Here is a 26886-nt window from a genome sequence, read left to right on the forward strand (position 1 = left end):
GACTTTGAAATTGTATTTTTTTTCTTTTTTTATTAAGGCCTCGTTTGGGAACAGGCTATTTTAGTAACTTTTTAGCTAAAATATGAGATAAAAAAAACTAGTATGCTTGGGGTGACTTTTTGGCTTTTTACGAAAATATGTGCAAAAAGTAGAGAGAAAAGATAATTTTTGACTTTTTAATATAGATTATAAACTTTTTGACTTTTTTAATAATTTTTTGACTTTTTAATTAAAATGTTAACTTGTCAAATGAGGCCTAAATATAATGTGATTAGTGGTTTAATGGTCTCTACCAACAATGTATCGTATGTTTGGTCGAATGGCCTGAAAGCGTGGGCTCAAGTGCCCATTACTCCTCTATCTCACTATCTCTCATTTCTCAGTGTTCTACCAAACTCTCTCTATATTGCTCTGTTGCTCATCGTTCTTCCAAATCATCTCCGAATCATTCGAGTCAATCACATCCTCTCTCCTCCCAAACGACGCTGGAAAGTTATACTGTGGAAACGAGTGTCAGCGTGCTTAGTGGAGATTTTGAATACTCCTCTTAGAAGTTCACCCTCACAACTGAATCTCAAGTAAACTCTGGATGACAAAACTAGGGTTTGATGATTGAGGGTTTTGTATTTTGCCCCAATAATTTCAGTTATCCTGTGTATCACAAAACTAGGGTTTTGTATTTTGTAGTCTAATTGTTGCAATATTTTGTCCCCTTTTTCTGTACATGTGTATGAAAATGTTGAGCTTAGATCTTGTTGATAACGATTCCTTTCTTTTTGATTCACAATCTTCTCAATCTATATAAATATGTCGCTGATATGCTTCCCATGAATTGACAATTGCTCTGTTTTTTTTTTTTCTTCTGCTCTCAATTTTCCTTTGGGAATGAATGTACGTGTACTTTATGGGATTGATGTTTAATCATCTTGTTGGTCTTTGCGACCAGTTTAAGGAATGGATGGTGTGCAATGGAGGATGAGGGAATGGCCGCTGTCGTCCGTCTTCATCCTAATTCTGTTGCTTCATTGTGTGGGCATTCTGTTTTTCACCAGAGGCTTTCTCCTCACCAGAACTGAGCTTCCCCATTACAGCAATTGCTCCGATGTTTGCCAATCCCCCTGCCTCCAACCTCATCCTCCTTCCTATGCTTCTCCTCGCCATCCAAATCTCAACCCTGACCAGTCTTGCTGGACAAAACCGGTAATTGATCGCCTTGTTATCATTGTTCTCGACGCTCTCAGGCATTCTTCTATCTCTCTCTCTCTCTCTCTCTCGATCTATTTATGGAGCCATTAATCAATCAAATCTTATTATGTTTTTGTGTGTCTCTCTCTTCATTTTCACTTTCAGGTTTGATTTCGTCGCACCCAGTACCTTTTTTGAAGGTGAGCACTGTGAATTGAGTTATATACCTATGCCATTCTCTGCAACTGCCTTCTCTGTCATCTTCTACCCATGCCCACAACAAGTAACCTTTGTCATATGATTGCTTTGGAAAACAGATTTTTATCAACTCTTACCATTGGTAGTGTTGGTCAAATGTTTAAGTGCACCAGTTTAATTACCATTCTGTATTTGACATTACTCCTAAATTACTTTTGCAGAGAAAAAACCATGGATGGACAAGTTACAAGTGCTACAGAAACTGGCATGTCAGGAAGGATCATCAGCTAAGATTTTCAAATCCATTGCGGATCCACCCACAACCAGTTTACAACGGTTGAAGGTGAAAATCAAATCCTTCTTGCTCTGTTGGATGGTTGCCTGTAGATTTTTGGGTCAATCTTACTTTATTTATTTTCCAGCTTAAATAATTTTAGGTGAGCCATGTGAGAATTGCTTAAGTTAAATTTGATAATATTGTTTACTCATAAAAAAATGATGATTCTACTGTTTACTACTTTTGTATTATTGTCGTCTTAATTAATGTTGAGAGATTTCTTGGTTGTGCAATAAGCTGATTGAAACCTAAGTATCCATTACAAAAATTTCCCTATTTGCATTCATTACAAAGTTTCTGTATTTGTATTATCTAAACAAACTAAACTGAATAACCTGGGGTTGGTCATGTTAACTATGTTCAAAATATTATCAAATTAAAGGTAATTATACCGCACAAACCCCTAGGGATTGGCCTAGTGGCAAGGGCTTGGGTCTTGGGGGTGTGTTCGCTCTAAGGTTTAGGGATTGAAACCTCTTAGGTGCTAACAATTCTTTGGGGCCATCGGATTGGGAAAAAACCCTTGAATTAACCGTGGTGCACTTGCGAAAAACTCCTTACTGAGCGCCTGTGTGATGTAGGATATCATGTACTTGGCATGTGATAGCTAGTGATGGGTAGTTGTTAGCCTATATCTAGGGAAGTAATAACGATTTTGTAACTAATTTTGATAAACCACCAAACCAAACAAAGCCTTAAGTCCCATAAAATGGGATTGGCTACATGAATCCTTCTTCTCCATTCGGTTCAAGGAGGATTCATGTTCATAAGGGATCTGAGCGGACTTTTTACATATTGGTTGTCAGCTACCTAACACACAACCCTCCTCCTTTATCGGGGTTTGGAACCGGTGGAGTTGATAAACAACTGTGGCAGAGTTTGTAACTAACTTTGATATATGAACATTAATTGATTGAGATATTCTCTCTCTAGAACCCCTTAGGGTTCCTCTCTGAGTTCTTGATTGGACCTGTCATTTTGGTATCAAAGCTTCAAAATTGGATCCTAACATCTCAGATTCTGGTTAAATTCATCACCTATTTCGATTTTGTATGACTTACACACCTAATTTGATGTTCGAATCTTTGTTGTTGTTGAGATACAAGAAGTTCAACTTTGTCACACAGCTTTGCATCTTCAATTTCGCACTTCAGATTTGACTTTGTCTCTTGGTTCGTAGTTTGTGTTTTGGTTTCTCGCTAAACTTGAAGTTCTCAGTTCGCAAATCTGGATCCTTGTTGAAGTGCGACTTCGCAAGTTCACACCCAACCCTTATTTGCGATTTCGAACCAATGATTGTGATTTGATTTTGCAACTTGCAAACTCTTCCTGGGTTATGCTTATGAATTGAAACTCTTTCTGGGTTGGTTCAAGATTTCAATTCATGGCTTATTCAAAACATTGTGATTCATCGCAAGCCTCAAATTTGGTCTCGATTGAATACCTGGATCTGGATCTCCAAAATCTCAGTTCGACACGTTTTCTGGGTTTGCAATCAGGGTTTTTTTTCCAATTGATCACTCAGAGTTGACAATAGTTTATTAGGTTTTGATTTCTTCGATCGACTTTGCCAATTGACTTCGAACTGTCCTTCGGTTCCTGAGTTCGATCGATTGACTTTGCACATCGACTTGATCTATCTGTGTTGAGTTTGTTCTGTTGAATCGAAATCAAACTTGTCTTGTGATTTCAGTTCGTTCTTGTTTCAAACATCGCGGCCTTTGAAATTCAATCTGGACATCTCAATTTGGTCATAACTCAGTCGCGACCAACGAATCTTCATTGCAACTCATGTTGGACTTCGCACACTTGTGCGATTCACTCAATTCAAAGCCCTCATCTAAACTTGCGAATTGTTTTGCAGCCCTGAAACGGGATTTTCTGATTTGAAATTGTTGAAGTTGTTTGCAACCTAGATTTTGAATTGTGTTTGGAAGACTCCTTGTTTCTGGACACGATTATCTGACTCGCCTTTGTTAGGTAAGTGATTCGATTCCTCCATCCTTCATATGTTGAATCCATTTCAGTAGCCTTAGTATCAATTCTCTTATGCCTTTCATTCCTGATTTGGGCATCTAAGTATCAATTCTTTTATGCCTTCAATTCGTGATTTGGGCATCTAATTCTTGATTTAATTTTTGAACCTGCTTTTGGGAATTGATTAGGACTGTTTGGGTTGTCTGTTATTGTTCTTCAACTATTGATTAAATTGGGTTTGTGCTTATTGTGACTTTGCACATTTGGGGATTTCAATGGCTCAACGAGGTTGTAAGGGTGGTTGTGGTCAGGCTTATGCCTCGGATTTGTGTGTGATGATGTCGAGGATAATGGGGTTCCATATCAAAGGGATGAGATGGCAAATTGTCGTTTTAACCGAGACGGTACGTCTCCTACCTCCTAACGAAGGTAGTAATGGTTTCAAGGATCGTCAACTTAATGATTCCTTTGATGCTCCGCATAGGCGTAGAGCACATTCACATAGGTTGTATTCTAAATGGAATTACTTCATCAAGGATTTCGAGTTTCTTGAATTTCGTGAAAGCTACAATCCGGATGTGTTTGAGGAATGATTGAAGACAATTGAGAATCATTTGGATTTTTATGATGTGCCGGAAGCAAAGAAGGTGAAATTGGTCTCTCAAAGCCTCAAAGGTGATGCCTTCAATTGGTGGAAACAATTACAAGTTGGTTGGCAAAGAAACAACCAAGGAAATGTTAAAGAGTGGAAGAAGATGAGGAAAAAGTTCAAGGAGCACTTCTTGCCTTCTAATCACATGCCACCTTTGTTGATTGTGAAGCAACAAAAGAATGGCATTTCAAATTCCGGACATCAATACCAAAGTGGCTTTGCAATTGGATAACCATCCTATGACTATGTCCAAGTCGAATATTCAACTAGTGTTGGAGTGCAAGAAACTTTTGAACCAAGATATGATGAGAAAGAAGCTTTTATCTTTGGTGAAGAAAACATGAAGGAAGATTGTGGCCAAGAACAAGATTGTGGTTAGGCTCTTTCTGTTTGTGACGGAGATTTTCCCATCTTTGATCAAGATGAGGAACAAGACTACGATCAAGATGTCGCCATCTGTGATGACGATAGTGAGGTGTTGGCTTATGAGGAAGTTGACGTTTGTGAATGTAAAGAAGTTGATAGTTAGGTTTTCTTTATCTATAAATAAATAGGTGGTAAGGCCCCTCTAGTTGTGTTACATGGACTCGGCAGTTTTGGGGGAAGTACCTGTGTCGACACGATGCGACGCGAACGCAGGTACAAGATCTTAGTTGGACACAACAGCTACTTGGATGGACACGATTGTTCTTTGAGGAGCGAAGATAGGTTAAAAGGTTGGTGATCGAGTAACCTAGAAAACGATTGACGTTGCTAGAAGTGAAACTGGTTCTTGCATCATCTTCTTCAACACTGGAATTGATTGCCCTCGTTATTTGGTTATAGAAGACGCTTGTACAGTGGACTACGATTTGGATGAGTATGAGTGGAATGAGATATTTATCTCACTTATCCACTTAATAGATTCAATCTTGTCCGTACACATGTCTTGCCTCAGAAAGCAAAATAAAAAAGAGAACATTTTTACAAATTATAGCTGTATGGCATATCAGTACTTCCATTGCAATAGACAACTATATACCATCTTTATTATTTAAGATTAAATGTTGGGAAGCCTATGGGTTGGCTGATACAAATATGTTGTCACATGTGGCAACTTTGTGCTTCTGTTATATTATGTTTAGTTTTTTGCTTATATTTTATTAAAAATTCTTGGTAAATGTAAATTATATGAATTATTTTACCAAAAACCATGAAAATTTGTAAATGGAAAAAGTACATTATCAAAATAAAAAATAATGCTAAGTATTTTGCAAATATGGTTGTCCAATGTTTTATGTGTCGTGTCCCCATATCTATATCTAATTTTGGATACTTTTTAGTTGTGTCCCCGTATCTTATAATTAGGAGAATATACGAATCTGACCTCTAGACATGTACCCGAGTTTGACGCCGTACCTCGAGTCCAAGTAATAGCTCTCTAGTATTTAGTTTGTGATATTTGAGATTGTATTTTTAGAGCTGAGAGCTCTTGTATCTCTATTCAGAGATTTTCTTTCTAATTAAATCCATTTCTTGATTTGGCTCCATCCTTTTGGTATCAGAGCTATGGAATTTCCATAATTCTTCCAATCATAATTCCAATATAGCAATTAGGGATAGATTTACCTTGGATTCCTATTTCGATTATACTTGGGTTGGTGACTAAGATGATCTTCTGCATTTGATTGTAACTCTAGTTGCATTGAGAGTCATTTTGATTGCGAACTGACTATTGTGGCTTTATAATTGAGTGGCGTTCTTGTTCGAACCATCTCGTGGGAACTTTGAACCTAGTTGGGCAACTTCGACTTCGACTCGTAACCTCTATCTTGGCAATTGATGTTGAATCTTGAATCTAGTTCAGAATTACAGAACATATCTTGACTTTAGCCCTAGCTTTGACTTCCCTAGAGTCAATTTGGCCATTGTAATTTCAAAATAGTGCTTTGAGACTTTGATATGGATTCGATATTACGAGCACTAGCTGCAAATTGCGATTTGTTCTGACCTGTTTTCTGGCTTGCATTTCGAGGATCGACTTCGACCTTGGTGTTTATCTGAGATACATCTTTGTGACTTGATGTCAGCTTGAGACTTGACTTTGTGATACAACTCTGAACTTGCAATCTGGTGCTGATTTGTTGGGTTCTTAGTTTCTTGAGTGGGTTGTTTGATTTTCCCTGTTCAACTTGACTGGGGTAAGTTGATTTGATTTGATTTGATTTTCCCCTTTATTTCTTTTGACTATTTCAAATCAATTATTGTAGATATATTGCATTACATTTGTGATTGGATGTTATTGTGCATCGATTCTTGATTCTTGATGATTATTGGGTAATACTCTCATTCTGGACTGCTCAAGTTGATTCTGCATGTGAATTGAGTTTCTTTGTTTGGAATTCAATCTATGTTCCTGTGGTCTATTTCTTCTTGAATTCAAATTGGTGGGTTGCAATATTTGTGTGGGGTTTACTGAAATCGCTAAATTGGTAGATTTGCTTAGATTTATTGAGTAGTTGTTCGATGTTTTCTTTTATATTACTGTGACTTGTGATATTGGGTCGTTTTGTGTCAATAGCAAAACGAGGTAGAGATAGATGAGGTGGCCGAGGTAGAGTATTTGTTGTTGCGAATTTGGAAGACAAAATTGGGATGAATCCTTACTTGAAAGGAACAATGGTAAACCAAAATCAACGGAATGAGATTGAAGAGTTGAGTTCACAAGTGGCTACCTTGGTTGGAAAAGTGCAACACTTGCAACTTCTTTCCAAAAATAGTAATGGTTCCAAGGATCATCAACTTGATGATTCCTTTGGTCGCGTAGAGCATGTTTACATAGATTTAATTCTAAGTGGAATGACATCGTCAACGATTTAGTGTTTCCTGAATTTCATGGAAACTACATTCTGGATATGCTCGAGGAATTGTTGAATACAATTGAGGGATTGTTTGGGGTACGCTACTTTAGCACATCTTTTTATCTTATTTGGGTCACATCACTTCTTATTTGGGTCACATCATCTCTCTACTACATTACACATCTTTTTGTAAAAAGTAAAAAAACATACTTATTTAGATCATCCCAAACAACTCCTGAGAGTCATTTGGAGTGTTAGGATGTGCTGAAAACAAGAAAGATGAAATTGATCTCTCAAAGTGATGTAGGATATCATGTGCATAGCATGTGATGGTTAGTGTAAGGAAATTGTAGCCTATATCTAGAAGAGGCATAACCACTTTGTAACCAACTTTTAGATATTGAACATTGATTGATTGAGGTATTTCTCTCCCTAAATTCTATATCTAAATTCTCTCTTATGTTCTTGATTGGGCTCATTATCATTTGGTTTCAGTGCTTTTGTTCTTGATCCTATTATCTCATAATCTGACTAGTTAACCCTAATTTTACACGATGAAGACCCACGCACTGATGGAAGTACCTCTGATTTTGCATTTGAAGGGGCCTTTTGATCTAGCGATTCCGAATTTGTGATTCACACACAGTCGATTTTTTACAACTTGACCTAGAATCGATTTCAAAGGCCAATTTGCGACTGACGATTGAAATGTTGTGATTCAGTTCTCGGTTTTGAGTTCGCAATCACAGTTCAATTTCGCGATTTGGGGTTCTTTTTGTTTGATTTCTTCGATCGATTTCGCAGAATTGGGATTGCAATTCGACTTTCGACTCAGATTTTAACCTAGCCCTAGACCAGATTCAAGGTTCAAGATTGTGACCTAGCGCTAGAGTTGATCTCGTGAATATGATCTATTGTTGAGGAACGACTTCGTGGGTTCAAGTCTGATTGCGATCATGACGTGCAATCTTGGTGTCAAGTTTGCAGATGATTTCGTACGTGATCTCTGGGTTCGAGAGTGATTAAGTTGGCGAATTCACAGATTGGCATCGACATCTGGGTCATGGCTGGTTCTTGGGGCTGTTCGTCTGCGAATTTCTAGGTTTAAATTGTGTACGAAGTGAAGTCCATTTCCAGAAACAAAAGGGTCTTCTCATAGAGGCGGATTTGGCTCTGCTTTGGCTTCAATTTGGTGATTTCAATTTGGGAGTCTTGTCTAATTCTTCTTACCAGATTATTCAATTTTCTTGTTCCAGGTTGGTTTTTTGATTTCAGTTTGCAAATTCGAAATTTCTTGATTTAGAGCAAATTTTGAAATTCTTATACTGTGATTTGGGGGATCTATATCTAGGATTGGGTCATTTTGTGTGTACTATGTTCTTGAATTAATTGAACTATTCACACTATTTGGACTTTGGAATATTTGGGTGGTTCCATTAATATTCTTGATTTAGGCTTTGAAATCTGAGTTCTGTGTTCTTGTGACTCTGAATGTTTGGGGTTTCCATGGCTTAATGAGATCGAGGTCGTAGAGGTGGTCGTGGTAGGGATTATGTCCCGATTTGGGTGCTGATACTGAGGGTAATGGGGTTCCATATCCGAGAAAATGAAATAGCCGAGATGAGACGGCAAATTGCCATTTTTAATCGAGACGGCGCAACGTCTCCTTACTCCTACCGATAGTAGTGATGGTTCCGATGATACCGAAGGTGGTACTCGTCGTTCTTTTGATAATATCTTTTGGGCTCCACGAAGGCATCGAATGGATGTGGGTAGAATGGAACACAAATGGGAGAACAATTTCAAAATTGAGTTTCCCGACTTTCATGGAAGCCTTAAGCCTGACGAATTCATTGATTGGCTCAACACTATCGAGCGGATCTTTGATTAAAAGGAAGAGCTTCCGCTTGGTGGGAACAACTTCAACTTAATCGTCGGCGATGTGGCGAAGAAAAAATTCATGATTGAGAGAAGATGAAGAAGAAGTTGAATGGTCATTTCGTACCATTCAACTACCTTTACAGTGTCTACCACACACTTCATGTTCTCAAGCAAGTTGGAAGTGTGGGTGAGTACACATAATCTTTCTATCAACTCATTGTTTGGGTTGATTTAAATGAGAGTGAAGAGCAACGGGTGGCTCGTTATGTGTGTGGCTTGAAGCCTTCGATCCAAGATGTTCTTGCCTTGCATACATTGTGAGTGTTTGGGAAGTTGCTATTTTAGTAGGTTATTTTAGTTTTTGGCTATTTTAATAGTCTAAAATTTGTGTTTGGGAAGATAGTTGAATTTTTTTGTAGTTGGATGTGATGTTTGTGAGAGAAAAAGTAAAATGATTATGGGTTTGATGTGACATTTTATCTTATTGGCTATTTAGCCTATTTTGTCATTTTGTGGATTTTAGCCCAAAAAGCCAAAAAATAGCCTTTGCCAAACGCCCCTTTTATTGTGTAATGTTTCAGAAACCTATAATCGAGCCTTAGCCACAGAAAAGCAACAAAGCCGTCGTGTCTCTCAAATGGGACAATACTCCCAAGGAGGGTTTTGAGGTGGTTCTAGGCCAGGTCCTTCTCCTCTAGTTTGCCAAAGCTAGTCCTCCTTCTAAGTTTATGGATAAGGGTGCTTCTTCCTCTCAAGCTCCTTGTCCTAATGGTGCTTCTGAAAACTAAAATCCACCTCAAGGTGGAACTTTCAAGTGTTTCAAGTGTGGAGAGCTGGGCCATAGATCCATAGATCTTCCGATTGCCGCAATAATATGGGTACTAATTGGAACAAGACACTTCTTATTGAAGAAGTTAAGGAACATGGTGACTATAAGGGTATTGCAATTTATGACACTTCGGACAATATTGAGATTGGTGGAAATAGTGATGAAGAAGTGGGTCTTGCTCTTATGTTGAAAAAGACGCTTCTATCACCAAAGCTAGAGAGCCAAGAAGATGGTTGTGCACCAATATCTTCTTTACCACTTGCAATATTGGTGGACGTGTTTGTAACATGATCATTGATAGTGGAAGTTGTGAAAACGTGGTTTCTCAAGAGGTGGTGGCTAAACTCAAGCTTCCGGTGGAGGACCATCCACATCTTTATTCCCTATCTTGGTTCAAGAAAAGCAATCAGATCAAGGTGACCAAATGATGTTTGATTGCTTTTTCTATCTGGAAGTACTTTGATAAGGCATGGTGTGATGTACTGCCTATGGATGCTTATCACATTCTACTTGGGCGTCCTTGGCAATGTAACCGGCAATCGTTGCATGATGGTAAACGAAATACTTACATCGTTCTTAAGAATGAAAGCCATTTTACATTGCTTCCAATTTACGAGAAGGTTTCTTTTAAGCCATCTTCTAGTTCTACCACCTTGCTTGCTTCCGAGGAATTTTTGGAAGAAACTCAGGATTTTGGGGTTATATTGGCTTTGGTTCCGATTGTGCACACAGAAGCTACAAAGGAAATGGTTGATGTGACTACTCTTTTGGAAGAGTATGCCGATGTCTTTCCCCAAGAGCTTCCTTCCGATTTGCCTCCCATGTGTGACATCCAACATCGTATTGGTACCCGGCTCGGCATCCAAATAAATCGGCCTATCGCATGTCTCCAAAAGAGAAAGAGGAGTTGCAACAGCAAGTAGACGAGCTTTTGGTTAAAGGGTATATTCGGCCTAGCCTTAGTCCTTGTGGTGTTCTGGCCCTTTTGACACCTAAGGAGGATGGATCATGATGCATGTTTGTGGATAGCTGAGCAATCAATAAAATTATCATCAAGTATCGCTTTCCAATTCCAAGATTGGATGATATGTTGGATTGCCTTGCCGGGTCAAAGGTGTTCTCTAAGATTGATCTTAGAAGCGGTCATCATCAAATCCGCATTAAGCCAGGTGATGAGTGAAAAACGGCTTTCAAAACACCTCATGGCCTATTTGGGTGGCTTGTGATGCCATTTTGGCTTACCAACGCTCCAAGCACTTTTATGAGGGTGATGACACAAATGTTGCAACCACTTTTGGGTGTTTATGTAGTGGTTTACTTGGATGACATCTTGATTTATAGTCGAAGCTTGGAAGAGCATTTGTGCCATCTTCGGCAAGTCTTTCAGCTTTTGAGGCGAGAAAAGTTCTATGGCAACATTAAGAAGTGTACCTTTGCTGTTGATCAAGTCATCTTCTTGGGTTATGTTGTGTCTTCTCGTGCGTTGCTTATGGACATGGAGTTAGACATGGCGATTGGCCTACTCTTTCTAGTATCTATGAAGTGCGGAGTTTTCATGGGTTGGCTACCGTCTATAGGCGGTTTATCAAGAACTTTGGTAGCTCGATGCTCTTTTAACTAACATTCTCAAGCTTAAGACTTTTAACTGGAACAAGGAAACCGCCGAAACCTTCCAACTTTTGAAGAAAGTACTTACCGAAGCTCCAATTTTGGCACTACCGGACTTTGACAAAACCTTTGAACTTGATTGTGATGCCTTGAATTGGGCATTGGTGGCGTCCTTGGCTAAAAAGGGCGGCCAGTTGCCTTCTTTAGTGAAAAGTTGAATGCGGTTGGGCTCAAATATTCTACTTACGACTTGGGATTTTATGCCATCATCCAAGCTATCAAGCATTGGAGCTACTACCTTGCTTATAAGGAGTTCATGCACAACACCGACCATGAGGCCTTCAAGTATATCAACAACCAATCCCATCTCAACAAGAGACATGCCAAATGGGTGGCTTACTTGCAACAATTTACATTCTCTTTGCGACATAAATTAGGGGTTCTTAATAAAGTGGTCGACGGTTTGACTAGGCGAACGACTCTTTTGATTGAGATAAAGAATAAAGCTGTGGGTTTTGATGAGTTTCGCACATTTTATGCAAGTGATTTACTTTTCCAAGATTTTTGATGCTTTGCAAAGAGGGGATGAGGCTACTTATCCAAGCTACATGATTAGGGATGGCTTCCTCTTCCATGGTCTTAAGTTGTGTGTGCGTAGTTGTTCCTTGAGGATGCATTTGTTGATTGAGCATCACAAATTGGGACTTTTGGCAAGAACAAATCCCTTGGATTATTTCAAGATGCTTATTATTGGTTGGGCATGACCAAGGATGTGGACAACCATGTGAAGCGGTGTCAAATTTTTCAAAGAAGCAAAGGGACTGCAACTAATGCGGGATTGTATATGCCTTTACCGGTGTCGGATTGTCCTTGGCAATGCATTAGTATGGACTTTGTGTTGGGTTTACCTCCTCCACAAAGGAGAAGTGATTCTATTATGGTGGTGGTGGATCATTTCTCTTAGATGGCACATTTCATACCTTGCAAGAAGACCATGGATGCTACAAATATTGTAACCTCTTCTTAAAAAAAGTCTATAAGTTGCATGGGGTGCCCACCTCTATTGTGTCCGATGGAGATACTAAGTTTCTTGCTCACTTTTGGAGAACTTTGTGGAAGAAAATTGACACCGACTTGAACTTTAGCACTACATTTCATCCTTAAACCAATGGCCAAACGAAGGTAGTGAATCGAAGTTTTGGCAACTTGTTGAGGTGTCTTGCGGAAGACCATCCCAAGAGTTGGGATGGTATTATTCCTTTGGCCGAGTTCGCTTACAATTCATTGATCAATCGCACCATAAATACTTCTCCCTTTGAAGTAGTTTATGGAATGAAACCTTCAAGTGTTATGAACTTGGTTCCTTTGCCTATCTCAAGGAAGGGAAATGTTAAAGCGAAGGACATGGCTACGTTCATGAAAAATGTCCATGCTCAAGTTCGGGACCAAATTGAAAAGTCCAATGCCAAATACAAATCAGCCGTTGATGTGCATAAACGGAAAGTGTTGTTTGAAGTGGGGGATCTTGTGTGGGTTGTGTTAAGCAAAGAAAGGTATCCTCATGGTGCTTACACGAAGTTAAGTGATAGGAAGGTGGGTCCTTGTGAAATGTTGCACAAAGTCAACGACAATGCTTATCAAGTCAAATTGCCGTCTCGTTTGGGCATCTCCAATACCTTTAATGTGCAACACCTTGTGCCTTATTTGCCGGATAATTCTTGTGCCAACGCCGCTTCTCTCATTGTAGATTAGTTCTTCTTTGTGGAATTTGTTTGTATTGTACTTTTTAGTTTTGGTTTTACTTCTAGTGCATTGGTTGTGTTTTGTTTGTTTTCACTTGAGGACAAGTTCTTTTGAGTGGGAGAGTATGTATGATGCAGGATATCATGTGCATAGCATGTGACAATTAGTGGAGGGAAATTGTAGCCTATATCTAGAAGAGGCATAACCACTTTGTAACCAACTTTTAGATATTGAACATTGGTTGATTGAGATATTTCTCTCTAAATTCTCTCTCATGTTCTTGATTGGGCTCATCATCACAAAGCCTCAAAGGTCATGCGTCCGATTGGTGGAAATAATTACAAGTTGGTAAGCCAAGAAAAGGTTAGAGAGTGGAGAAAGATGAGAAAGAAGCTCAAGGAGCACTTCTTGCCTTCTAATCACATGCCACCTTTGTTGGTTAAGAAGTAACAAAAAGAAGGGCATTTCAAGTTTCAAACATTAATACCAAAGCAACTTTGCAATCGGAAAACCATCCTATGACTATGTCCAAGTTGGTTACTCAACTATTATTGGAATGAAAGAGACTTTTGATGATGGATGCCATCATAAGATGCTCTTTAGAGATGAGGTGGTTGAACTAAGATATGATGAGGAAGAAGCTTCTATCTTTGGTAAAGAAGACATGGAGGAAAGTTGTGGCCAAAAACAAGATTGTGGCCAAGCTCTTCCCATTTGTAATGAAGATATTCCCATCTTTGATCAAGATATGGAACAAGGCTATGATCAAGATGTTGTCATTTTTGACGACGATAGTGGGACGTTGGCTTATGTGGAAGTTGATTTTTGTGAATATGAAGAGGAAGTTGATGTTTGTAAATATGGCGGTGTTCCAATCTTTGACCACTAGGCTAATAAGGATGACTTTCTTGTAGAAAGTGAAGGTGTCCTTGAAGATGAAGAAACTTTTGTAGATGAAGCAAGTTTTGCTCGTACATTGCTTCCCATGAAGTGGTTGCAATCCCACCTTTCATAGGTATTGAATGATCTTTGCTTCCGAGAAATGCCTACTATGCTATCTTCAAAGCCATTTGTTCCACTTTGTGTTGATTTGGTATCCAGCCCAGTTTCGTGGAGGATGGATGAGTTTATTTTGGGACTATGTGAGAAGCGTTATTTTGATGACATCTTGCTTCCAAAACAGCATGCTACATGGGTGGCTTATTTACAGCTCAACATGGCTTCGGTTGATGTGCATAAACGAGAACTTGTTTTGATGGAGGGATATTTTTTAGGGCGCTGATCTTGAATAAGGACTTACTACTTAATTTTGTTAGCCGTTGCATGTCCATTATGCTTCCATGAGGCATTGTTTTTGAGTCATTTTGTTGATGTCATTGTCTTTGAGTCATTTTGTTGTAGGACAAGTTGTTTTCTTTAGAGGAGGGGGAGTCTGATGTAGTTAGAATTAGTATGGTTATATTTTAGATCCATAGCAGTTGGTTGGAATTAATTGGGTCTTTTATTCTATAAATAGGTGGTTAGGCCCCTCTAGTATTCAATTTATATATTTGAGATTGTATTTTCAGAACTGAGAGCTCTTTAATCTCTGTATAGAGATTTTCTCTCTCTAATAAAATCCATTTCTTGATTTGGCTCCATCATTTAGATGAGTTGACTCTGATCTAATATAGTATGCCTGAGTTGCTTGTAAATTTGTTGCGGTATCTGATCAAATCTAATATATTTTGCTTGTATTGACTTTGGGTATGACCTAAATTTGTATGATCTAATATATTTTGCTTGTATTGACTTTGTGGGCCAAGCTTCTCATTCGGCTTGTGGTTTCTCATGGCTATATGGCTAGTATGGGAGAGATATCGAGCTTCACGAAACATGTAATAATCTTATCAATACACAAATGTATCACTTCCTTTAGGATTTTAGTTGTGCTCATAGTCATCACTATAGGATTTGGTCCAATATTTCCCTGACCCTCTTCTCATCAACAGATTTCTGACATGGATGAAGTGGTACTGTTCATTTGATAAATTCTTACCTCTAAATCTAGTCGGTTAACAACTATAGTTCTTTTCATTATTCAGCCCCCCCCCCCCCCCCCCAAAAAAAAAAAAAAAAAAAAAAAACTATAGTTCTTTTCATTCTCATTTTCAAGGGTTTCATAATTAGATATTGAAATGCGTTTCATGGTGGGAGTTGCCAGTTTAGTGGCTTAGCTCTGCTATGTGCTATTGAGAAAGTAAATTCCATGCTTTTGACCTACTGAAGCAAACAAATTTATTCAATCTTCACTGTTAACCTTACCATTATGCGGTTGCTGCATGTTGTGTAAATTTTAATTGTTCGAACTTTTATTGAGCCCAAATAATAGAAAAAGCAAGGAATTGTTCGTGTGTTCTGGGTATCATGCAACACACGTATCTCTTTGTTCAAGTTTTATTTTTTTAATTATTATTATTATTATTTATAATTTAAAAGGAAAAAAAAAAAAAAAACCGAATCCTGGAGATACGTAACGATGTAGAAAAAGGGAATTAGGTCTAATTCCATAATGAAGGCATTTATCTTATTTTTGGATGGGTGTTGGTTCTTTGTTTTTATTCTAGGGCTTGACAACAGGTGGACTTCCAACTTTTATTGATGTTGGGAATAGCTTTGGTGCCCCTGCAATTGTTGAAGATAACCTGATATATCAAGTTTGTCCCTACTCTTGATCATATTTTTGTGTTTATTTATTTATTTATCTTAATGTATTTATTGGCCATAGTTCAAATTGTGATTTCTTACCACTTGATTATATGTGTCTACAGCTAGTTCATAATGGAAAGCGAGTGATAATGATGGGGGATGATACATGGTTGCAGTTGTTTCCTCACCATTTTAATAAATCTTATCCCTTTCCCTCCTTTAATGTTAAGGATCTTCATACGGTATATTGCTAACTGTTTCGTATATATTGAAAATGAAACTTCAGTACTAACTTTATTGTGCATCAAAATGTAAGTGACATTTTTCTGAAGTTACTAGATTATTTTTGTTCTTATTTCTTCCTTGCTTGAACCTTCATGACATTTTTCTACTAGGTCGACAACGGGTGCACCACACACTTGTTCCCATCCTTGTATGAAGAAGATTGGGATGTTCTTATTGCACATTTTCTTGGTGTGGTATGTTTGTGTCTTGCTTCATTTACCACAAAGAATTGATTATCTTTGTTTATTATTTCTTTAGGCCAGTTGATGTTTACTCCATATTTGGTGTTGAGATACATAAACATATTGTGCTATGCAAGATACATATATACCTGTTCACCTATCTATTCTAGCATTGAATTTGTCACCTATCTATGTATTCTAGCATAGAATTTGTTCAAGTGATATTACAATGTATACTATATTATTAGTCTCCATGTTCTTTGTCCTCTAGAAACTAACCCAAAATGTCGTAGGATGATAGCTGGGGAATGATTAATTTCTTGGCAGAAAGTAATGGACAACCTTTTTAATAGGGAGATTCATCAGATTGCCAGAGAGGACTGATTATCAAGCAAGCTTCTAATATGGGGCCTTTTATACATATAAAAGGATGAATTTTGAATCATTTTTTGGCACAACCGAACCAATTAATAATTTAAATTTTATTTAAAAATTTTTAACTTTCATATTGTTGAGTATAAAACTCAAATTATTAGCCGCGTGAATAGGTCAACTGTTGCGAGTGAACTATGATAGGTGTGAGGTGCTTTTATAAGAAGTGGGACTTCTCAAATGCTGGAATTATGAGGATTTGGAATCCCATTCCCATTCTCATTCCCCCTCAAGATTACCATCATTCAAAAATAGTTGTTAAGGATTAAAATAATCCATGCTGGATTACTAAATAAAAAATTAATGAACTATAACAAGGTACCTAAACATCACCATTTTCGCAATTTAGCTGCAAAAATTCTAATCAAGCTTTTTTATCCAACTTGTCAATCAAATCCAATTAATTGATTGAATGTGAGATTTAATTAATTTCAACTTTGAAAAGTTTATTTCCCCAAAAGCAATTGTAACAACTATACATAATAGTATTTTATACACAATCTAACATTTGGGAAACAATCATCCATTAGTTTCAAATAATTCACCACGTCAACAGTTGTTTGGTTTATTTTTAGGGTGCCTTTTTTTATGAACAAGTATAATAGCAGACATTTTTGTGGGGTCCTTTTGCAACCAGTTTTTTTGGGGCCCAAAGCGGCTGCTTACTCAACTTGTTCCCAAAACCGGCCCTGCGGATTATGAGAACTCCATCATGACTAAAGTCAGGCATATGAACTCCCACCTTCACTTGGAAATCACACTACTTTGAAGTCACTCCTAATGCACTGAGCGAACTCCCACTTGTCTTGATCTCCACTCAACTCCACCCCCTAGCTACTTCTCTCCTAGTCCTTAACTGATACACAAATCCACAAGATGACCTTTTAAAGCCATGCATCAAATTCTCACGTCCCACATAACATGCCACTCAACGTCTCTTAGCTAAGCTAATGTCATGACCCGAACCTACCCCTAGAAGTTTGGATCATAACCGGCCGGTAATCACTTGATTACCTTCGGCCTCAAACAAATATACAGAGTAATTATAGTAATAGGGCCAAAAGCGGAAGTATACAACAAAAGAATGAGTCAATTGAGTTATACTAATATGAGCAAAATGTAACACAACCACGTCATTTACATGACTATGCAAAAAGAATATAAGTATCAAGGAAAGTTGTGCATAACGCTTACAAAACCCAAGACCATATTAGTAAAACAAAGTAAGGTCAAAATATGATGTGAGTCAAGGACAAAACTCCATCTCGGAGGCACGACTTGATTGGGTCTCAAAAAGGATAGCTCCTGAAGCTGACTTTAAGGGTGTGCTCCATGCTGCGGGTTACATATGTGTGCATACATAAAATTGTATGAGCGAAGCTCAATGAGTAATAGCAATACAGTAAAACAGTGTAACTAGATAGTCATAAGATTTCCACAATACCCATCATCGAATAAACAAAACGGCCTTAGGCCCAATCATATATCAAAATGGCCTCGGGCCTAACATATATCAAAACGGCCTCGGGCCCACATTGCACATGTCCTATAATGTTAATGGAGTTTCTCATTTCAATCAATTCACCAAGTTGGCACCAATCACCATTCATGGTTCGAGATACACAATAAGAAACATATATATATGATATTATTACTCACAGTGATGATTAATCTTGCGGCGTTTCCTTCTACACACGACCTATACCAAACATGTTACACATACGTATTCGTTAAATAAGTCGTTCATATCATGTACATCTTCTTTTAATGATTTGCAACCCGTGTTAATGGTTCCTAATAATGATTTTACTCCCAAAAGGGTTTAAATAAGGTTGGGAATGCATTCCGGAAGTCGAGAGCATCGATATAAGAAAACAGGATTTTCCCCCTGCCAGGTTGCACGTGCGGCGGGTCCAACTGCTCGAGCGGTCTGGCTCCACACGTGCGGAAATTTCAGCCGCTCGAGCGCCCAGTCTTCCAGATTGGTTCAAGGTATGGGCCGCTCGTGCGGAGCCCGTGGCCGCAAGAGCGGTCTGGGCACACCCAGACAGTCCGAAAATGGTGAAAATTGCCAAACCTTCCAAAATCATTTCCAAGCTCAAATTCATGTAAAAACAACTCAAAAACATGATATCTAAGCATGACCCAAGTGCAATTCCACATTAAACATATCAATCTTGCATCAACAACAATTCCATGATCTCATCTATCTCATATTCTCATAATTTACATCCTCAAGCTCAAAACATAAATGAACATGGCAAACCTTCCAACAAATCTTAGTTACATGAACCAACTAGGGTTTATTTCATGGATTAATCATAGGTTTGAATTCAAATCAAACAAAACAAAGAAGAGATTAAGGTTCTATTTCTTGCATTTAGTTCAACCCATTAAACAACCCAAAACCCTAGCTCAACTTTTCAATTTCTTCTTGATTTTATGCCAAAGATGAGTTAAAAGACAGAGATTCAAGTAAATTTCCATACCTTAGCTTCAATCTAGGGTTTTCCCCCTTGATTCCCTTCAAATCTCTAGCTCTCTCCTCTTCCTCTCTCTCTAACTTACACTTTGTGCTCTCTTCCCCCAAAATGAAGAACAAATAGGCTAATCCCCCATATTTAACTCAATAATCTTAATTTATTCATTATGAATCTTAATTTTTCAAAATCTCACCAAAGGCTCTAAAAATCATACTAATCATTACTATGAAGTCGGTTTTCGTTTATCGCGCCTCTACGGCCTTCAATTTCAGTTCAAAGTTTCAATTGTAACAGATATTCCTACTTTCAACAAATATTATTCCAAATTCACTTAATCAACATATTCAAACTCGAAATTTCAAATAAAACATATAATCACATGCATAATTAAGCATAGTACAGGTTGGGTTATTATAGCTAACCCATCCAACCACCCACCGATAGGGTTCCTATGTGCAACTTATAGCTCCCAAGTTAATGCAGTGGAAGAAGATGAAGAGCAGAATTTGAAACAACAAGAAAATCACAACTCTTCTACAACTCTCTTGAATTTGAAGAGTACCATAATTGTAGGAAAGAGGAGATTTCCCTCACTGAAAATGTATATCAATTATCAAAATTGAATGGCCTTAAGGCCTACAATCATTATTTATAATAAGAAAACCCTAACCTAGATAGGAAACAACTGAATAAAGGTATTTCTTTAATTAATGCAGCAAAAATCAAAGAAAATAACTAAATTACCAAAAATAGCAAATTTGAGTTAGGCTCAAATTTGGACACCAGGAAGAAAAATTAATGTTTTGAAAAAAACGTAGTCAAAATTGGATTTGTCTAGACCAAGTAATTAACAAATCAAAACTTTTCAAAAATGGATAAATTGTCAAATTGAAAGCTTAGATGTTGGAATTTGCCCAAAATCCACCGGTATCCACAGTGCAACGATGGAACCTGATCTCCACAATGTTTTCCATGTGCCTATCCATACATATCTTCTAGGAACTATGGCCAAGCACTCTGCATCACAAGTACACCAAAACCACAAACCTCTCCCCCATTTAGTTTTAACACCAATTTAGTTTCTTGCAATTGAACCATATCCACCCTTGGGTCTTACCTGTCCTCATTAGAACATTCGTTTGTCTTTTCTTAATCTCTTGGAAAATCCATGATACAACATAGACCTTCACGAGGTAATTGTAAGAGGTCCTTTCCCCTCCACTTTGACCACATTTCCTCTTCTATTCCTTTTTGCTTCTCTGTTCTTTGATCAACATAGTTCGACTGTATTTACAAAATTTTCAAGGTAACTAAATGGGCTCCACAAGTAAATTTTTGGGTGATTGGTTTTGGTTTGCACTTCTAAGTTATGAAGGAGTTTATTTTATATTGTTTTTGGAGAAAGGAAATTTTTTAAAGTTTGACGGTAACATTTTTCTCTCTTTAGTTTTTTGAGAAGCAAGCTTTGAGGAAGAAATTTGTTTGAAATATGTACTTGCCAAAAGAAAAAAAAAAAATCATTTGTACACATTATTTGATTTCCCTTGCCATTCTTATGAACATATGTATCTAATTCATATCAATTCAAGAAACCTTTATATCAATTACTTAGGATGGGTACATAGATCTGTTTCTTCCAATTGGCTCTAATAAAAGCCATATCCTTAATTAAGTCTAAAGCAATTATGTCCTTTTTATTGTTTCAAATCATGGGCTACTTGACCTTTTTGTATTTCTTTTAGAACTTCAAAGAACTTCTCGTAATTTATCTTTAGTAGGTTCAACATCCACTACCCTAATGCATTCATTTGTAAGAGGCGGTGGAAGTGGTGTCAGTGCGTCGTGAGAACCACATCTCGACCTCAACTTTCCCTTAGCACCTGAACTAGAGCTTGTCCCTCTAAACCACTTTTGTGGGAGGAAAGACCTATTAACCTAAAGAATCCAAATCGTATAGAAGTCATTGTTGAAAAACAAAAGCAAGAGCGTATCTCAAGAAGCGAATGAGCGTGTTGAGGTGGGGTAAATTACACTTTGCACCCTTATACTTTGCACCAAATCTTACTTTGATCCCTACACATGAAATCGTGACGGTCAATTTCTTACACTTCTATTCAAGTGTCAATGTTCTCTTTCTATTACTCCATTGTTTGAATTGTTAACAGAATCCAGTCATGTGACAATCATGTGATTACAAAATGAGGCCAAGAGAGGAAAGTCATCACCATTTTCCACCAATACACACTTTGTTCCATGTGATAAGAATGTGAGAGTTATGAAATACAATATATATAAATATATGTTTATATGCTGAAAATAGGGATTTAAAGACAAGAAAACAGAGCTTTTGAAATGAAAAAAGGCAATAGATAAATCGGAGAGAAATGAAGAGGAATAGAAAAAGTTATACTATGGAAAACATAGTTTTGTGATTCCAATTTTTGCATAACCCTAGTTCATCTCCTTAATTGTTCACAATTTGCATTTCGTTTTTGCCAAATACAACCATAATTTGATGTAAATTTTGGGATGAAATGTGTATAAGTGAGAAATGGGGGTGCTTTTCTCCTCTGCCCTCATTTCGTAGTCATATATGCTTGTCACATGATTGACTTCTGTCAATGACTTATACGGTGGAATAACAAAAAGGGGACATTGGCACTTAACTAGAAGCGTAGGGGGTTGACTATCACAAATTCATATGTAGGGACTAAAGTGGAATTTAGTGCAAAGTGTAAGGGTGAAAAGTGTAATTTACCCAAAATTCAAATAGAGCGTTATAATCTTGACCCAAATGCGTTGAAGATATATATCCACTTGTTTATTTAATACAATATTTATAGTTTTGCTACAATTATACTTCATAGAATGCGTCTTTAACCTAAAAATTTAGATTTTGAAATGTCTAGAATTTTGGCATAGAGTTCACTTTTCCTCTTGTTTTGTTAACTAAAACTATATAGTCTGCAAAGAACATTCACGCAGTACTTTACGTTTCTCTTTTGTATCCCTTCTTTGGCAGCTAAAATGTTGAAGAAGCTTTAAAAGACATTTTTTGTGGGGTGATCTTGTAGGTGAGTTCAAATTTGGCTCCATTGTAGAAGAATGGAAACCTCTGGAGGTGAGAAACTCCTATGGAGTGAGCTCATGGAAGCATTTGAAAAGGTTGATAGTGCTTATTCTAGAAAGCTATTTATGGGATGTGATGAAAGTGAGGTTTTGGCATGACTTGTGACATGGAAATGCTCCTTTGTTTGTGGCATTTTCAAACCTAAATTTCATTGCTGCGAATAAAAATGACATAGTGATAAGTATATGAGAGTTATAGACTTGAGCTTGTTGGGAGCTGACTTGTATTTGAGCAGTGAAGGATTGGGAGTTGGAGGTGGTGGATGAGTATTTTGATGCTTTGTATAGGGTGTCAATGCAAAGAAGAGATGATGGGATGTTATGAAAACAAGGGAAGCTCACAAGAAAATCTTTTCATGATTTCCTTAGAGGTGGCAAGAAATCTTCTTTGCCTTGGAAGAATATTTGGAAAGTGGGGTGGCCTTGAAAGGTGGTTTTCTTTGTGTGTTCAACAATCTTGGATTCTGTTCTCACAATTGGTAGTTTGGGGAAGGGGTATGATGCTTCTAAATAGATGTTATATATGTATGTGAGTGGAAGTCTGTATAGATGAAGCAACTCAAATAACTCTCTCTAATTGGGTCTTCCCTTATCAGAGAGGTGTTCCCTGGTTTTGGAGAGTTTCTTTTGTCCTTTTCTCATTAAAAATACTTAATTGAACCGATAAGGGAGGAACCCCTCTCATCGCAATTGGGTCTTCCCTTATCAGTCCAAAGAATTGCGATGAGAGGTCTTCTTTGGACCGACAAGGGAAGAATATTTTTTCATTAAAAATACTCTCCAAAACTAATACTTAGGGGTCATTTGTTAACGTTTTTGTTTCCTGTTTTTGTTTTCATTTTTTTTTTGGTAAACTGAAGATGAAAACTTGTTTGTTATATTGTTTTCATTTTCAAAAAAATGAAATTGTTTCAAAATTTTTGAAAACACAAAAACAATGTGTTCACTTTTTAAAATAACTTTTCATTTTTTCCTCTCACCCACCAACTTCAGCCACCACCCACCGCCACCAACAACCACCACCCACCGCTGGTGGGTAGTGAGCTCCGGCCAACCTCCGATGACTCTTCGTTGGGTCAGCGTTCACCATCGTGATCTTTAGCCACCTCATGACCTCCAGCGACATCCGACCACCAACTCCGGTGGACACCTCTAGCCACCCGCCACTACCGGTCACAACGTCTATCCACCCTACATCTCTGGCTACCAACTTCGGCAACTCATCAAAGATATATATTTATTTATTTTCAAAATATTTATGTACGCCAAGCAAGTTTTCTATTTTATTTTTTTTCAAAAGTAAATGAAAATATGTTTCTTGTTTTTTTGCAAACTAAAGACTAAAAACGTTAACAAATAAGGCTTAACTGTTCTGATTCATAAAAAATAGGTTCAGCTGTATAAAATTTATTACTAACATTATCTCTGTGCAAAGAACACCTCTTTTATAGAGGCATTTAAAAGGAGCCTTCGGTTCAGTGGCTGATATGGGACAATTAAGTTTTGTGTGTTGCTCAAATGATGTGGCAATCCTCAATTGTTGAAGGACAACCTCCGTGTCAGTTTCTTTTCTGGACAAACAGCCATCTCTTTGTTGTGAATAACGAACACAACGAACTTGATTTGTTAATTGGATCCATGCTCAACCAAATTAGAAAGAAATTGGTGGGAGTTGCCCTTCATGGAACAGATACATGTATTTGAGATTGAAGGAAAAGCACAAGAAGATGAATACATGTTTAACTTCCCTCATCTAACCCACTCTACCTTGAATCAATCTAATTATAAAAACACTTCTTCATATCAAAATATTGATTTAAGAATAATGCTATATGCACCTATTAGTGTACTAACTAGTGTACCAATTGATGATGTGGCATAATTTAAGGTGTTTTTGGTATTTGTAATTTACATAATTGGTGTATGTAGCACCACCATTGATTTAAATGTGAGAAATTGAGCTTAAGAGTCAAAAATGCACAAGAGGTTTCGTTTGAGTGTTACTTTAAGGTTTTATGTTTGGTTTCCTTTGTCAAACTATGTTGTTCAAGAGGATACAAGTGTTTTAGAAGGGTTCAAAAAGGGTGGGAGGTAGAAGCTTCGAATGCTGTAAGGAGTTTCAAGACATGTTGGCATGTTGGGATGGGATCTAGGGCTGTGAAGTTTGGGGGTCAGTTGGAGGCAAGCAAGGGAGACGATGACACACTAATAGGGGTAGATATTGATACTGAAAGTTTGGAGTCAAAGGAAATGAGTTGGGGGTTTCTGGGGTACATTTGATTAGGGTTAAGGAAGGGGTTCTGGTGAAGGAATTGGGTAGAGATGATGGCTTTGTTTGGTTAAACTCTCAAAACATAATTTTTGAAAAAAAATTCCAAAATTTTGTTTGGCTGGAAATTTTTTGAATTTTTTTTTTCCAAAATTACTCTCTCATACACATCAGTCAATCACTTTTTCTCTCTCCTTCTCAATTATTTTTTCTTTCACACACATTTACTTAACTACAATAAAATATCAAATCATCTCAAACCCCTATATTCCAAAACTATTTTCAAAATATACAACCAAACAAATCAAAAAAATTTCTAAACTCTTTCCCCAATTTTTTTTTGAAAATTTATCTCCCAAAACCAAACCAAACACACCCGATAATTTTGAGATGCCTTCTCTAGCTCCTTTGGCTATACATTCCCCATATCATGTAGGAAAAGGAGATAGTAGGAATGTTCTATTGGAAGTCATCGAAAGGCATCTATGTTGGAAGCTTTTGAAGCAAGGGTGTGAAGGGAACCTTACAGAGCTTTAATATTGAGAGGGACAAGCATACATTTTTTTTTTTTTTTTTTGTGGTTGAGAAGAAAAACAAAAAAACAAAAAAAATGTGAGTTTTTGTTGTGTTCACGAAATAGTTTAGTGTCATGACCTTGGATTTTCCAAGCCAACCGTGCGGCCTTAGATGGTTGTCAACCCACTTGGTTTACACATAAGAAAGCCTATTTGGAAGTGAGCTAGAGAAGCTAGCGCGCGCAAGGATTTTAGAGAGAGAAACATTATAGACAGAAGCAATTGGAGAATATTTTTCTTGTATTCATTTGATTTCCCTTGAATAGTTTGGGCAAATAAGGTCCTCCCCTTTGTGTAAGCTTGGAAGAATATTTTAGAACCCTATTTATGGAGAGTATTCTAGATACTTCTCTCACCTCCTTTAATAGATTATTCTAGAATGTACAAGAACAACATACACAACCTTAGGATTATGTACTATTCTCTAGATCTCTCTACATGATGACTCCACAAGGCCCTAGAGAATTCTAAAGAGTTCCATAAACCTTTTAAGTTTTCAAGCATCTTCTAGAGTCGTCCAGGGAGAAATGCCACTCCAAATTGCAAGGTTGTGACATTCTCCTCCACCTAATGCAGCGACGCCCTTGTCGCGTCTTCTTTCTAGAAGCTGCCAGTCTTCTCCTTGCAGTGCCACCAATCTTCTCCTTACATTGCCGACATGTTTATGCTACTTCAAACTAGGTTCACCCTATTCGCCAATATCCACTCTGCCTCTTTGTCATGAGCTCTCATGATGTCCATTGGTGTTTTCTTTGACTTGCCCTTCACTTGGGCCACCCTCGTCAATTTGCACATTCCATGGCTTGGCAACTTTGTTGTGTTTCGGTAGGGATAGGTCGAGGTGTTCATTGATTGGTTGGGCCCTTTATTTATTAGTTTCATTGGGTCTCCTAATGCTTAGACGAGATGCCATTTGGACAATGGCCGGAAAGGTTTTCTAAGAACTTGCCAAGGTGGAGTCCTCAATATTCATGAACCAATCGATGTTACACTTTCAAGTGGCTAAAACTATGAGCTAGCTACTGGCTTAGGCTAGGGTTTGAAACTGATTTGTAGAGGTGAGTTCAATTTTGAAGGGCAGCCATCATTGTGTTTAGAGCTGACCTGCTTTACCGGTTGGTGCTGAATAATTGCGTAGGCAAAAGGGATGCATGGCAAATTGGCAGTGGTATGCCCTTGGTAGGTGTGGAAGTTAAGAACTATTGTTTGTGGAGCCTGAAACAAGACTAAACCTAATTAGATTAGGAAAAAGAAACAAGGAAATTAGTGTTTGGGTAAATTTAGACTGTAAACTATTTTCTTGTTGGTTGAGGTTTTTCCTTTTTAGTTTACGTTTTGGTTTCCGTATTAATTTAGGATTGGGTTTAAGGCTAGCTCTATAAATACACCCATGTAGCTCTATGTTTTTAATTCGTTCATTAGTTTTGTGATCTTAGAGAGAGATACACAATAGTGAGAGTGAGAGACAGATCATTGTAGAGAGAGTTTATGAGATTGAGTGTGAGAGACTCTTGTAATTTCTTTCATATTGATCTTGGTAAATCCATAGTGACTCAGCGGACGTAGCCCTTGATTTGGGTGAACCACATAAAT

General features: G+C 37.6%; 1 protein-coding gene across 3 annotated transcripts in view; it reads left to right on the forward strand.

Annotated features, from left to right (window-relative positions):
• The first annotated feature begins 305 nt into the window (after positions 1–305).
• The window catches only part of LOC114277298 (uncharacterized), a 66710-nt gene continuing 40129 nt past the window's right edge, over positions 306–26886 (forward strand). For all 3 annotated transcript variants that reach the window (XR_014343462.1, XR_014343461.1, XM_082893491.1), the window contains exons 1-7: positions 306–578; positions 947–1241; positions 1351–1385; positions 1605–1726; positions 15857–15946; positions 16061–16180; positions 16334–16417. Coding sequence is in view for 1 of the 3 variants with exons in the window: in XM_082893491.1 (XP_082749617.1) it covers positions 955–1241; positions 1351–1385; positions 1605–1726; positions 15857–15946; positions 16061–16180; positions 16334–16417 (738 nt within the window). In the remaining 2 variants the exon portion in view is untranslated. The remainder of the gene's footprint in view (positions 579–946; positions 1242–1350; positions 1386–1604; positions 1727–15856; positions 15947–16060; positions 16181–16333; positions 16418–26886) is intronic.

This window comes from Camellia sinensis, chromosome 11, assembly GCF_055761805.1.
Source record: "Camellia sinensis isolate YWXY chromosome 11, ASM5576180v1, whole genome shotgun sequence".
NCBI lineage: Eukaryota > Viridiplantae > Streptophyta > Magnoliopsida > Ericales > Theaceae > Camellia > Camellia sinensis.